This window comes from Podarcis gaigeae (assembly GCF_964106915.1).
Source record: "Podarcis gaigeae genome assembly, chromosome: 13".
NCBI classification, from domain to species: Eukaryota; Metazoa; Chordata; class Lepidosauria; order Squamata; family Lacertidae; genus Podarcis; species Podarcis gaigeae.
The window spans coordinates 31646712-31660724 of NC_139689.1; the positions used below are offsets into that span (position 1 = coordinate 31646712).

Sequence of the window (14013 nt, forward strand, 5' to 3'; positions counted from 1 at the left end):
GTGCAGAGCTGCCTGCATTCCGAAGCCTGGGGCTCCGCAAGCCTGGGAAGACTGGCGCGACTTCCCGCCGGGCTCCCTAGGCTTGCGGATAGCAGGCTGTTCTCGGGGCTGGGGTCGGGGGGAGCTCAGGCTTCCCCCGCACCAGCCCCGCGCCTGGGGGGGGGAATAATTTGTTTTTATTCCCCCCCCAAAAAACTAGGTGCATCCTATGGGGCGGTGCGTCCTATGGGGCGAAAAATACGGTACCTATTTTTTGCTCTATAAGACACACTTTTCCCCCCCCTAAAAAGTAAGGGGAAATGTGTGTGCGTTTTATGGAGCGTTTGCAGGCTGTGCAGCTATCCCAAAAGCCAGAACATCTCCCTTTCGCTGTTCTGGCTTCTGGAATTCAGTATATATTTTTTTCTTGTTTTCCTCCTCCAAAAACTAGGTGCATCTTATGGTCTGGTGCGTCTTATAGAGCGAAAAATATGGTAAATATTAGTGAGAAAGGAGGCTTGAGAGACACCCGCCCCCTGCCCCAAGTTGGAGAACCTAGGGCAGAAGTGAGGAACTTGTGGTGCACCAGATGTAGCTGGATTCCAACTTCCCTCAGTCTCAGGCAGTGTGGCTCAATGGTCAGGGATGATGGGAGCTGGAGTCCATCACCATCGGGATGGCCACAGGTTATTAGGCATTAGGGCATTAATTTATTTGCTGCCAAGGAGAGGTGAATGGAGTCACCTGTTCTGGCCACCAATTCCCGAAAGGCTTGTCTCAACAGGAAAGCTTTACAAAGAGTTAATTAATCCACCCACTCACCCTAGGCTCTGGAACCAGACCAAGAAACCTCACAAGCCCTACGGCTGGCTTGTAACTTACCTAGAGAGTTACTTTGTCTTCTCTGAAAATGAAATGTCTCCCTGAGACAGAGAAAAATGTCCTTGTAACGTCGAATGATTTGGCACAGAGATGGGTCCTGTTGTTGAAAAGGGGCAGGAGATTAATCCAGCCCCGATGGGTACTTCGTTTGCTTTATGATGTCCCATACATCAGTGTCACAAAGGAGCGAGCCGATTAGCTGGACCTCACAGCTTTCTTGAAGCCTAAAGCCTCTTGAAAGACGCAGCAAGAGGCTGGTGGAGGGAGCGGGGAGGCAAGTGGAAGCCTTAGATCATGCATGGCCATTAGAAATACACAGAAACAGAGAGCAAGAAATACACTGGGCACAGAAACACCACGAAATAAGCAGATTCACACCATACATCCAAAGCACATCTCCTGCACATTTAAATCATGTGACTTCTGCCAAAGAATCAGGGGAACTCTAATTTGATAACTGTTGAGAGCTGTAGCTCTATGAAGGGAAAAGTACAATACCCAGGATTATTTTGGGGGGATGCTTTAAATGTGTGGTATGGCTCTGCCCAAGAAAGTGAGGGTGACTGACTGTCTCAGGCAGCATAATTTGGGTGAGCCAGGCTGCAGACAGATTGACAGGAACCTAGGGAGGCAGTCCACAAACCTCTAGATTGTATCACAAGTCCGTCAGCAGGGAGAGGGTCCTATCATTGGGTGGTAGTGTTTGTTGTTTTGGTCTCAGGTACCAAAATGTTTTGGACTAGAAAATAAGACAGGGCAAGCTGTATCCCATGAAAAGTTGCTGATGCCAGGAGACAGGGAGGTTTGAAATAATGGCTTGCTGTGCACTAACTCATCAATAGATCCATGACTGAACTTCTCATCTTCTTTCGCAGCCCTTCTTCCCTGGTATACTCCCTCAGAAAGATACTGGCAAGCTGAAACATGTGCAGAGGAGGGTGACCATTTCCATTCTGAAGTTCAGCTCTTCGCAGTTCCACACCAGTTTGCAAATTATTTGTTGTTAAAACCCTCATGAAAATTCATCAGCGCATCAGCGTGAATTTCTCCTAAGGTTGCATATGTTTACATGCAATTCTTCTGAGTTCCACACATTTTTGCAAAACCAATTTGCCCTAATGCAATGCATTTTTGTACGTTATTTCGCAAATGTATACGGTTTTTTACACACACCTTATCCAAGCATATGCAAATTCGCACACATTATCCAGCAGGAGAAGCACATTGCAAATTGTGGGTGAAGCAAGGATTTCAAAGGGTGGCTGTGTTTCGGTTCACATATTGTTTTGGAATGTGCAAATTATTAGTATTATTATTCATTAAATTTCTAGGCTGCCCTTCATTCAGGGATCGCGAGGCAGTTTACAATATAAAAGCACAAAAATCACAAAGTGATTGCAAAACACACTGGGAGTGTGGGGAATAACACTTGCTTTGACACAATGTCTTCTAATCTCCCCACAAACAAATCCAAATGAATGCTCATTAAATAGCCCACATTGTCTAATCTCTCTGCCGGCAAATCAGGCTGAATGCTCAGTAAACTGGAAGTGTTTGCAGTTTGCTCTGGAAGTGCATGAAATATCATGGTTGCAGATCTGTTAATTAGGAATTGAATACCAGTGATGAAAGTACGTGGTCTTGGCCAAGTATACAGTATTGTCCTAGCATAAGGCTCAGCCATGGTCTGGGAGTACCTCCGTAAACTTCTTGTAATTCTCTATCACAAGTAGCTGTAACAGGGGTGAGGGACTTACGATCCTCCTGATACTGGAATCCAAGTCTTATCAGCTCATGGCCAACAATCAGGGATGATGGGAGCTGAAGTGCAATAACAAGTTAGCCACTCCTGATTTAGATGGAACATCACCCCATGAAGACTAAGTCAAACCTATCTCAAAATCTATGACACATATTCGGCACTGCAATGTAATTAGAGCAGATGCAAACTAAATTTATTGGGTGTGCCAAAAGATAAAGTAATTAATCTCCAAAAGTTCTGCATCTAATAAATCCCTAATTAATTCCTAATATAGAGAAAATGACTTCATTATAATCTTCCCTTTGACCAGGGGTGAGGAACCTTTCTGGCCAGGCAGATCTGCCCCCACTTTTGACAGGTGAGCTGGGCAACCCACCTGTCGAAAGCCCTTTATACAGCACCAACCGCCAGCGGATTGTCGGGCACATGGGAACTGCAGTCCAAGAGGCTCTGTAAAGCAGTAAAATGCTGAGCATAGAACTGGCGAAGATGCTTTCTGTGGGGATCAGCTGCACAACTGACTTGGTTGGGCATCAACCGATTGGTGAGGATTTCAGCCTTGCTTTTGGAATGGATGGCTATGAGAGAAAGCTCCCCATGAGGAACTTGGTCTTGTAGCCGATCCACCCACCTGATGCCACATGTCAGGTGGGTATGGTTTGGGGAGGCACCCTTTCCTTAGGCCCTCAAGTTGTACTTTTTTGTCAAGTGAGATCAGCAGCTCCCATGCAATTTTGGAATAGGATTAAAGGTGAATGCTGATAGAATGCCTGTTAGTTATAAATGGCGGCGGGGGGGGGGGGGAGATACAGTGGCTAATGAGTATCTGGGATATAGCATGTAAGGCATGCGCAGCAAGCAACGTGAAAATGGCTGCAAAAGGTAAGGTGTCTAGTAAGCAAGCTACAGAACCATACCAGGTTGTTCATGCTGATTTGTTTGGTCCACTATCGCCCTCTTTGGGTGGAAACAGGTATTTCATGGTTCTGTAGCTTGCTTACTGTGAACAATGGTTCCTCCAATTCTTCTCGATCAGAACTTTCAGAGGGTCGCATAGAGGCTTTCGCACTCTTGAAATCCTCTGAATCACCCAATTCAGTCTCAGACTCAGAATCAGGACCTTCATCAGTGGGACCTTCATCAGTGGGTCGCGGCAGCTGTGGCTGTTGCTGCTGCTTTTGCTGTTGCCTATCCTCAGTCTCATCACTGTCATCAGGATAACATTGGAAAATTCCCACATAGCGTGTATGATCAATGTAACTCATTTTGTCTAGGTCAGGGAGGGAAGGTTGATGACATATTCAATGATGAAAGGAGCACATTTCTTACGTATTGGAACTCAAATGTACAAGATCATATGTATGTTAGGTGCAATTAAATAATTTTAGGGTTTCTTTTTGTTATATATTCATTGTTTTAGGCAGGGTGAAATGATAACAATAAAAAATTGGACGTATAAATATGAATGTCAGCAGTGAAGGCAGAGCACGATAAATGCAATAAATACAATATAAACTAAGGCAGGCACCAGGACACAGGTATATGGGGAACACATCTGCCAAAGGAAGTAAGTCCTGATGCTTTTATTCTGTGAACTGCCTCAAGACCAGTATATAGGGCAGTATATAAATTTAATAATAATAATAATAATAATAATAATAATAATAATAATAATTCCAAGTGCAGTTGCATAGCCACAAGGGAAAAGCACTTATATGTGCAGAGGTTCTTTATTATATATTGCTATGTTGCATCTGGGTTTGTTTTTTAAAAGGAGCAAGAAATGGCAATTCATCAAACACTCTTTGGCAAAATCCTACATGCCTTCAACAGAGATAAGCAGATGAAGTCCTCTTGGTGGCACCACAGTGTCAATGTTCCACTTTGAATCCACTTGTAAGAAGCTTTTACAGAAATGACACACCTACCCTCTGGAACAGCCTCCCCCATGAGAAAGACGTATTACCTTTTCGCCATGTGCTGGAAACATGTTTTGTTCATACAGGCATGTGCTGACCACAGACCTTACTTGCACACAACACAGCCCATCAGCTGGGATTGCATACGTATTCCTGCTTTGCTTTGTGTCTTTATACGGATCTATTGTTTTGATTGTGCTTCATAGTTCGGTGTCACACACAGCTTCAAAACATTAGGTAGTATTTACATAGTTTTCAATTAAATAAATGGAGGTGACAGGAGGCATTCTTGGTGAAAGGGTGTTTCAGCTTTGCTGAAGCTGCAGGACACTCTTTAAGGCATGTTGTGTGTAGTTCTTGGGCATGTTTTGCTGAGGTTTAGGGCTTAAGACCTGGAAGCTAATTGTAGCTTGAAAAAGACCTACTAGATACAGAAATGCTGTCCACTTAGGCTGCACATCCTATTCCCTTGTATAGGGGAGAAAGCCTCATTGAACTCAGTGGGGCTTTTGAGTAGACAGGGATGGAATTGCACTGTTCATTTTCTTACTAGCTCTTTTGCAATTGTTAAATTACCTGCATTAGAGAGGCTTGCTCTTTCCACAGCTGGTTAGACACAATGCACAAACCAAATTCATATATACCTATTTCACAAGCCCCTTCTCTTCCACTTTTCCTCTATTCTTCTGGGCATTCTATGAGGAATATGTGTCATCTTTACTAGGAAATTAACTGTAGATAATCTACCCACCTTAGCTGCTTCCTGCTGCAATCCTTCCCCCACAATCCTTAAAAGCTGTTCAGGCCAGAGGTCTCTTTGGAAATAGATCAAATAGCCTTTTATTCCTGGAACTGCTCCCTGATACATTGTGCATCTTCCAATGAGTATTTATGATGTGCCAGCACACCTTGTCCCACAATGGCACATTATCTGTAGATTTTCTAGCTTAAGCAACATGAGAGGCAAGCAGTTTTCATTTTGTCCAGACATTCCCTTCTAAACAACTGACCTAAAAGGAAAAGGGAGAAAAGGGGTTTCCTGCATTATTGTGTTGCTTTCTTATTGAAATTCAAACTTCTAATGGAAGCCAGAAAAGGACCGTGTGTGTGTGTGTGTGTGTGTGTGTGTGTGTGTGTGTGTGTGTTGAACTATTGTTAGGGGTGAAATTGGGTACTGTCTTTCCATAGCAAATCCTATCATGTTCTGTTTTTTGTTCAAAGAAATCAGATTGGAATGCTCACCAAATACTTCAGAAGTAAGAGCTCATGGGACCACAGTGTTAATCAAAGCATCACACATGAGAAGGGATGTTGTGACACTGGATGCCATCAAACTTCAGTAAGGAAAATGACACTGATCAACACACTAAGAAATCACACAGCCAACATGATGCCATTCCTAAACAATGGTTGCTGTGTGGTTTCACTGGTTGCATTTGCATATAACACTAAGCCATGGTTTGTTTCAGCCATGGAAGAAATCACGTGATTTCAAGAAACCACCTGATGCCACAGACAAGCAAACAAGCCACAGCTTGTTGCTATGAACTGTGGTTTATTTTCCAGATGATATTGCCAAATGCCCCTGTATTTTGGCAAGTATCTGCAATGCAGTGGCTAAACAAACCACGGTCACACAGCGTTAATGGGTCAGGACAAAAAGTCAAGCTACTGTTAAAAAAAGCCATGGTTTGCAAGCTAACAACAAACCATGGCAGTTTGTTGCCAGAAAACAAACCATGGTGAGTTTGCTTGACTAGGTCTGGACATTCCAACAAACCACAACATAGCTAAATGAAACTAAGCAATGTAGCTACAACTTGAGATAGCTCAGTTGGCAGGTAGAGCACGAGACACTTAATCTCAGGTTCATGCCCAACGTTGGACAAAAGATTCCTGCAATTGCAGGGACTTCGACTAGATGACTCTTATGGTCCCTTCCAACTCTATAGTTCTATGAAACAGGAACAAAGCAGGTCACTGTGTCTGACTGTAGGGCTGCTCACTTGGTCAGAAATGGATTAAACCCAAATAAGATGTTAAGAGCATGCTGACAGTCTGAACAAAGGACAAAGAATGTCTGCAAAGAGCACCCCTCCCCCTTTCTGCAGGTTCCCAGCTCTGGTCAGGCATCCGCGACGGTGCAAATAAACAGATGCAGCACAAACTGGCCCCTTCCACAAGACCACCTTTAATAGAATGAGGAAGCAGGGTAGGTCAGAATGTCAACTGAACACAGCCTCCCCCACGCCCACCCTCAGCCCTGAGACACACATGTTGTATTACACACCAATCTGAACAAGACGGAAGCTGTGGCTTACGAGTGCCAACGGGGCTGGTGTGTTCGTGGGTGCCTATGTGTAGGGGGGGGGGCAGTCTGCGGAGGTAAGATGAAGGGAGCCATTTTGTAGCTGAGCCTGCTCACCTTGGTGGCCGGTGACTGGGTCCAGATAAAGGATCTCAAACAGGGCTCCGAGACCCTTTCACAGATTGAGACGAAGACAAAAGGAACAGTGGCTTTTTGAAGGTTGGTCAGGCCTCTGATTGTTCCTAACTCAGCCTGTGGTGTCATGTAATTGTGAACTCTTGGGCGGGGGGACAGGATGGGACGGGATAGACGGGGAGGGGGAGGGAACGTCTGTGCCGTGGCCTCTTCTTTTGTCGTGGAAAAAAAGTAACAGCTGTTAAGACACGGCTTGTAAAGAAAGAAGAAAGTGGGGGAGATATTGCCATCAAAAAGACTGGCATGCAGGCTTCTTTTGTACAGTCACTGGCAGTTTATGAAATGATGGTTCCTTGGTTGTCGGATTTGTACAGTTCAAAAAATAAAACCACAAAAAAACGAGGCGCGGCGTCTGCTGGCGAAGACAACCCTGCCCTGCCCCTTCGCACACCCTCCTCCTCCCCCTCCCCTCCCTACGTGGACAGAGGGACGCGACTTGAGTCCAAAGCGCCTCTCGCTGGATTTTGGCAAGAAGAGAAAGAGAAGAGTTGGATGCATAGCAAATTCCTCCGTGGTCGTCCACACCCCAACCCACCCTGTGCGGCGAACCTGAGCAAGATTCCCTGGCTTCCGGGGGTGGGGGGCAGAGGGGGGGATAAGAGTTTCTGCCATCTGGATATCCATGGTGCTGAGAGGCTGCTGTCAGCACGCAATCTCATCCAGCGTGCCCAGGGTCGTCTGCAGGGGGACCGTCACAGTGTGGCTGATGGGATCGGAGTGGTTTGGCAAGGGCTCGCATGTGCTCTGGGGAAGGAGAGAAAGAGAAAGAGAAAGAGAAAGAGAGAGAAAGGAAACATGGTGTGCAGTGCAGGGGCTAAAGAGACAGTAAGCACAGAAGGGCCTTGTTCAAATCTCACCTCAGTCATGAACTCACTAGGTGGCCTTAGGCAACCAATTCTTCCTTCAGTCTCAGCTCTCCATCTGCAATACGGGGATAAAACATTGGCCTACCTTCCAGGGACATTGTAAGGACTGCTGAGACAATGCATGGGGAGTGCTTGGACCCGACTGAGAAGTGATATACAAATGCTAGGTTTTACTTTAATATCTGCCCTAGGGGCTGGGAGTATCCAATTCCTCATACTATTAAGGCGCCTAGAACTGAAACAGATTAGGAAAAGAAACTTGGAGTGGAGGGAGCTTATGTAAGATTAGCCTCCACTTTTGATGAAACAGCTGCACTTGTGATTTTCAAACACTGAATCCTGAGATTCCAAAGCAGCACTGTGGCTTTCAGCAAGGCAGTCTAAACCCCCAAAAACAAATCTAGCGGAAATAGTCATGGCAACCATGTGTGTGTATGTCGTGTGTGTGTGCTGTATATGTATATATGTGTTTGTTTGCGTCTGCAACAAATCTCATACTATTAGTGTCAAAATGTACATTAATATTGAACATGAGCCATAAACATGCTTAAAGCCTCTTCATTCCACTAGAAGTCAGTTAAGCACTTATTTCAATTTCTCCATTGAAATAAACAGAACCTCAAAGTAATCAGCTTGTGAGTATTGACGTTTGCACCTTGAAACCATCACGCTTTGAAATCTGAAACAATCGGTTTTGAAATGTGCATTTTGTGTGGGCGTGTGTGTGGTGTCAAATTTGGAAAAGCAAATGTCTTTGGGGGTTTAAACAGCTGCAATCTGAAAATACGCAAGTAAGTCTTACTGAACTCAGAAATATCTCACACTGGGTAAACATGTACAGTATTCTGCTTTAAACCTGACAGCTCAAACTGAATTATTGGTAAAATTTTAAATCTGAGGGAGCAGAGAATCTGTAAAAATACAGAACACAATCCATCCAAATTTAAGTGTTGTGCAATACAAGCTAAATAATGTTTATTCCAGGGTTAAGTTCCACTTTGTTCAGTGGGTCTTATTGTCAGCTAATATGTACAGGATTGCAAATTTAAAGACCCATTGATTTCAGTGGGATGGATTTAAGAACATGGTTCACACTCCATAGAAATATGTGCTTAACTCTGGCTGGATCATGTCTGTGATTTATTTATTTACCATATTGGGACCTGCCTTGAGGTAGAAGGTGATATAAAATCCATACACACAAACACACAGACACATGTATTTAGCTATCATCTGCGTTTTAAAAAAATGTCAACAAACCAAGATTATTTTGAATTGTGGGAAGGGACTAAAATAACAACAATCTAAATAAATCATGCACACAGGGCTCTGATGCAAACAGTCGCATCCTCCAGTGTATTCCATAAAAGGTCTAATCTATCTTTTACTACTGTGGCTAACAACTATTTTGCTCTTGACACAGCATGATGGATGTGTCTTTTTGCTAGTTTAGTTTAAGCTCACAAGGACCTGAAATACTCCAAAGTTTTTGCTCTTCTTTACTTTTCTTGAAAGCCGACAAACTTTCAAAACCATCAGGACCAATGAGCCCGTGTCAGGGAATCTCATGCTTACTTACCACATTCTCATCGTGGCTTCCTTCCTCCTCTTCCTGGCCAAGAAGATCTAACAACTTCTCCTTGATCAGCTAAAAGAAATGGGAGAAAGAGGGAGGCTCTTAGTCCCAACAGAACCTTGGCACAGCCCATCCATCTGCAGATGCATGGAAACTGGTCCTGTTTGCTTTATAGGAGACTAATTCTGCTTCTGCTAGTCCATGCAGATGGTTCATATCATATTGCGGCTATGGAACTGAGGCTGAAAAAGTAGTTGCTCACCTATGGCCACCCAATAAACTTATCAAGGAGGTAAGAGTCAAAAATATATACTTCCAGTCTATACAGTGGTACCTCGGGTTAAGTACTTAATTTGTTCTGGAGGTCCATTCTTAACCTGAAACTGTTCTTAACCTGAAGCACCACTTTAGTTAATGGGGCCTCCTGCTGCTGCTGCACTGCTGGAGCACAATTTCTGTTCTCATCCTGAAGCAAAGTTCTTAACCTGAGGTACTATTTCTGGGTTAGCGGAGTCTGTAACCTGAAGCGTATGTAACCCAAGATACCACTGTATCTCCTTTTACTTTATTTTTTTTTAGATGGTTCTCTTTCTTCCCGCCCCCCTCTCCTGGTGCTGAATTTTTGCTGATTCGCTACAGCTTCTAAGACCCCAGCATGTGTGCTGGAATGAGCAAGCTTGCCCCCTTTTCTTTGCCTTCTAAGGAGTACATGTGCCAGGTCAGAAGACCAATGATAAATGCCCGGTGGCATTTTTACAAGGGGCCACTATGGACGGGAGATGGAATAACTTTTGCTGAATCAAGCTATGGGTGCCCAAGGAGGGAAGGAGGTCAGAGGCCACATTAATCCCATTGTTCAATGCTGTCAGCACTGTAAAACTTGAAGCACCTATGAGAGGAGCAGCTTTGGAAGCAGAAGCAAATTTTCAAAAGTGAGGCATGGAGTGAAACCACAGGAATCTGATCTACACTTTAGAAATTGTAGACATGGGAGAGGAAGGAAGAGAGATGAGAAGGTGCAGGGTCATCACGGTAAGGAGAAGGTTGGTTTTCCCTTCCAACCTTGTTGCCACACAGACCTTTTATTTAAAAAGTGGATGCCATCCTTTTGCTTAATTTTATGTAGAATCCAGATTGCCGACCCATTTCATTCCAGCATCTCCCATACTGTCCTTGTGTCTGTTTCTAGACCTCATTTGGGGAACTGTATTTTTTTGTTAAAAAAAAAAAATTGCAGTGCCAACCTTCTCAGGAGGGACTGGCAAAATGTCATTGAGGCTTCTCAGGGTGTCTGTCCCTTAAATTCCCCCCTTTATATGTTAAAGCTGCTTCTGCCCCTTTAATTAGCGGCTTTCTGTTTACTCACATGGTTGACATTCACCACTTCAATGGCTGGTTCTTGTTCCTTTTTTTGTGGGGAGAGGGGCAGAAGGGCAATAATGACAGGTTTCTTCTTAACAGCCAGAGCAATTTCACTTTTATTTCTACCCTTGTTTTATAATTGCAATTGCACAATAATAATAATAATAATAATAATAATAATAATAATATAAAATAGCTGCAAATAAGAGACCAGAAAGGAGATCCCCTCACTTGAAAGGGGACAGGAACCAGCTAATCAAAAGTTGATTCAGGAATTCAGTCATATGAGTGAACAGGAGAAGTTTAATTAAAAGGGCAGAAGCAGAGAGGAAAAACCCATTTTAAAAGAAAGGGGCAAGGAGGGAGCTACTAACAAAAGAGACTGTTGCAGGATTTTTATAAGGAATACAGGGCTGTTTTAACTGTTTCAATTACGCTTCCAGCTGAAAGGTCCCTACTGTGAAAGCAACCCTTTACTCAGTTGCTAACAACTCTGAGTAAATGCCTTTCTCATTTCCCCATCAACATCAGGACTAGACACTTGCCCCATTTTTTTTTACTTTTTTTTTTACAGAAGACAGGTTATCAGACAGAGTGGAAGGTACCACGCAATGTGCAGAAGGACCATAATCCACGTTCCGTGGCATAACAATGGCTGCCCAGACCTGACTGCCTGGGGAACTGGGAAGCGAGTGTTGCAGGAGCTGAAAGGTGGCGTGCATGGTGGTTGCAGGGCTCATATTTGGCCTGTTTTAAAGGTAAAGGGTAAAGGGACCCCTGACCATTAGGTCCAGTCATGGCCGACTCTGGGGTTGTGGTGCTCATCTCGCTTTATTCGCTGAGGGAGCTGGCATACAGCTTCCGGGTCATGTCGCCTGCATGACCAAGCCGCTTCTGGCGAACCAGAGCAGTGCACGGAAACACCGTTTACCTTCCCGCCGGAGTGGTACCTATTTATCTACTTGCACTTTGACATGCTTTCGAACTGCTAGGTTGGCAGGAGCTGGGACCGAGCAACGGGAGTTCACCCCGTCACAGGGATTTGAACAGCCGACCTTCTGATTGGCAAGTCCTAGGCTCTGCGGTTTAACCCACAGCACCACCCGCGTCCCTTTGGCCTGTTTTACTTTAGGTTTTAACACTCGCTCGACCCGAAAGGAATCCCAAAACGTAACCACACAGTTTTACACAAATAGATGGAAAACCTTCAAAGTCTGTGAGGGTCCCTGGGGGAAGAGAAGGCAATGGATGACTGCTGCTGGTGTGCATGTGTGAGAGAAGATTCCATGAAGCATGCCTGCTTCTGCCTTCAGCATCTGTGAAAGCTGCTCCATTAGGGAAACTGGGGCACTACCCCACCAGCCCCAGACTGCCAAAAAAATCACGGAACTGTACAATTGGAAGGGAACCCAAGGATCCACCTAGTCCAGCCCCCTGCAAGGCAGGAATCACAGCTAAATAATCCCTGTCAGATTGCCATCCAAATGCTATTAAAAATGAAGGAGGGGCAGACCCCTCTTGTCTGCCTACTTATTTACATCCAGTCCAGGTGCTGGCCCTGGCTGTCAGCATCTTCCTCCTCCTCCTTAGTCTCCCTGTTGCCCTTGTAGAACTCAGCAGAGAGGGTGATGGGGACAAAACTAGAATTTGTTGGCCCTGCCTGGCTCCTCCTACTGCTGGCTGACCCTACCAGTTCCAGTGAACACCAGCCACCGCAGTTCCCGATCCACCCCTCGGAAAAAGCTGCTTTAAGAGAGAGGCCTGCGTGTTCCAGAGCACCTAGCCGCATGTGCCAAACTCATGAGCTGGCATCCAGCTGAGCTGAACGAGGCCCCTGGCTAGGTGGCTCTGACAGAACTAGCACACAGCAAAGGTAGCTGGGCAGAGCGTATTTTAAGACAGGGGCCTCACAGGTGATCCTATGCCCAAATTTATCCACATGCAGCTCCCTGTATTTGGAGTTGTGTCACAGCAGGGTAGGCCTTATTTAATTTCAGTTTGTACTATTAAATTCTAATAGGTTGTTGGATATTCCTTTATTTGATATAAGTTGTTTATTTTAAAGTTATATTTTTATCACAACATTTTTTTTGGTATTGGATCAGATTATTATAAGGTGTGTGTTCTTTGCTGTTTCTTCAGCTTGTAAACTGCCTTGCATATATAGAAAAGCGGTATAAAAATTAAAAGTACTCTTATTATGCTCACTTTCTCCCCCCCATTTTTTTTAAAATTAAAACAAAGATAAAAGAACTACAGTCATACCTTGGATCCCAAACACCTTGCAAGTTGAATGTTTTGGCTCCTGAACGCCACAAACCTGGGAGTGATTGTTTCGGTTTGCGAACGTTCTTTGGAACCCAAACATCCAATGGGGCTTCCGCGGCTTCCGATTGGCTGCAGGAGCTTACTGCAGCCAATCGGAAGCCATGATTTGGTTTTTGAATGTTTTGGGAGTCGAATGGACTTCTGGAATGGATGCTGTTCGACCTCCGAGGTACTACTGCACACACAATCAGAGAATCATCTCAAAATAGTCCACAGAGCTTTGTCAAAGCGTATATGCTAAAATAATCACAGTCTTAACAAATACCAGGTGATACATAATAACCTCCATTGCTTGGACAATTGTCCACAACTAAAAAGGTATTATGCCCACTTTCTATCTCGATTAATTGAGTGCCCACCTCTGCAATGTGCAGGAATGGTGGCCTGCGGATGACCAAGCAGAGTGAACCAGGAGCAAGGAAGGTGCTCCCATCTTTCACTCTGCTCAAGAGTTCCCTGGCCACTCCAGCTTGAGCTGCCCAGACAGGAAAAAGAAGGGATAGAGAATTGAGCAAGCAGGAATGAACAATGTATAATGGGGAGCCTCTCCTGTTGCTGCCACTTAAAAAAGGGGGGACAGAGCCAGGCCTAAGGGACTGCCTCCCCCTCCCCTTTACATCTCTCTCGTGTCTTGGTTTCTCTAAGGGCCATGCTAGACATCATGTTTAAATGCATCTTTACATTCAGCTTCCTCTTTAAAAAAATGCAAACAGAAATTGCTGGGTTATTAGCCAAATAATTACTGGGATTACAGCAAGTGGGAAGGGAGTCTATATCCCTCTTCTCTCCTGTTGTGATCCAAAGGAAAATTGTTCACTGAAGCTGCTATTTTCAAT

The 14013-nt window shown here is 44.5% G+C and overlaps 1 protein-coding gene across 5 annotated transcripts in view; it reads right to left on the reverse strand.

Annotated features, from left to right (window-relative positions):
- Window positions 1–856: 856 nt before the first annotated feature.
- LOC310829808 (acid-sensing ion channel 2) overlaps window positions 857–14013 on the reverse strand; it is a 385605-nt gene continuing 372448 nt past the window's right edge. For 3 of the 5 annotated variants that reach the window (XM_083708772.1, XM_083708774.1, XM_083708773.1), the window contains 2 exons: window positions 9491–9559; window positions 6714–7789 (listed from right to left, as the gene is read on the reverse strand). In XM_083708772.1, the coding sequence (XP_083564898.1) occupies window positions 7688–7789; window positions 9491–9559 (171 nt within the window). In that variant the 3' untranslated portion in view covers window positions 6714–7687. Of the gene's footprint in view, window positions 959–5293; window positions 5553–6713; window positions 7790–7902; window positions 7967–9490; window positions 9560–14013 lie in introns of those variants that run through there. The other 2 variants (XR_014557372.1, XR_014557373.1) reach the window with 2 other exon arrangements.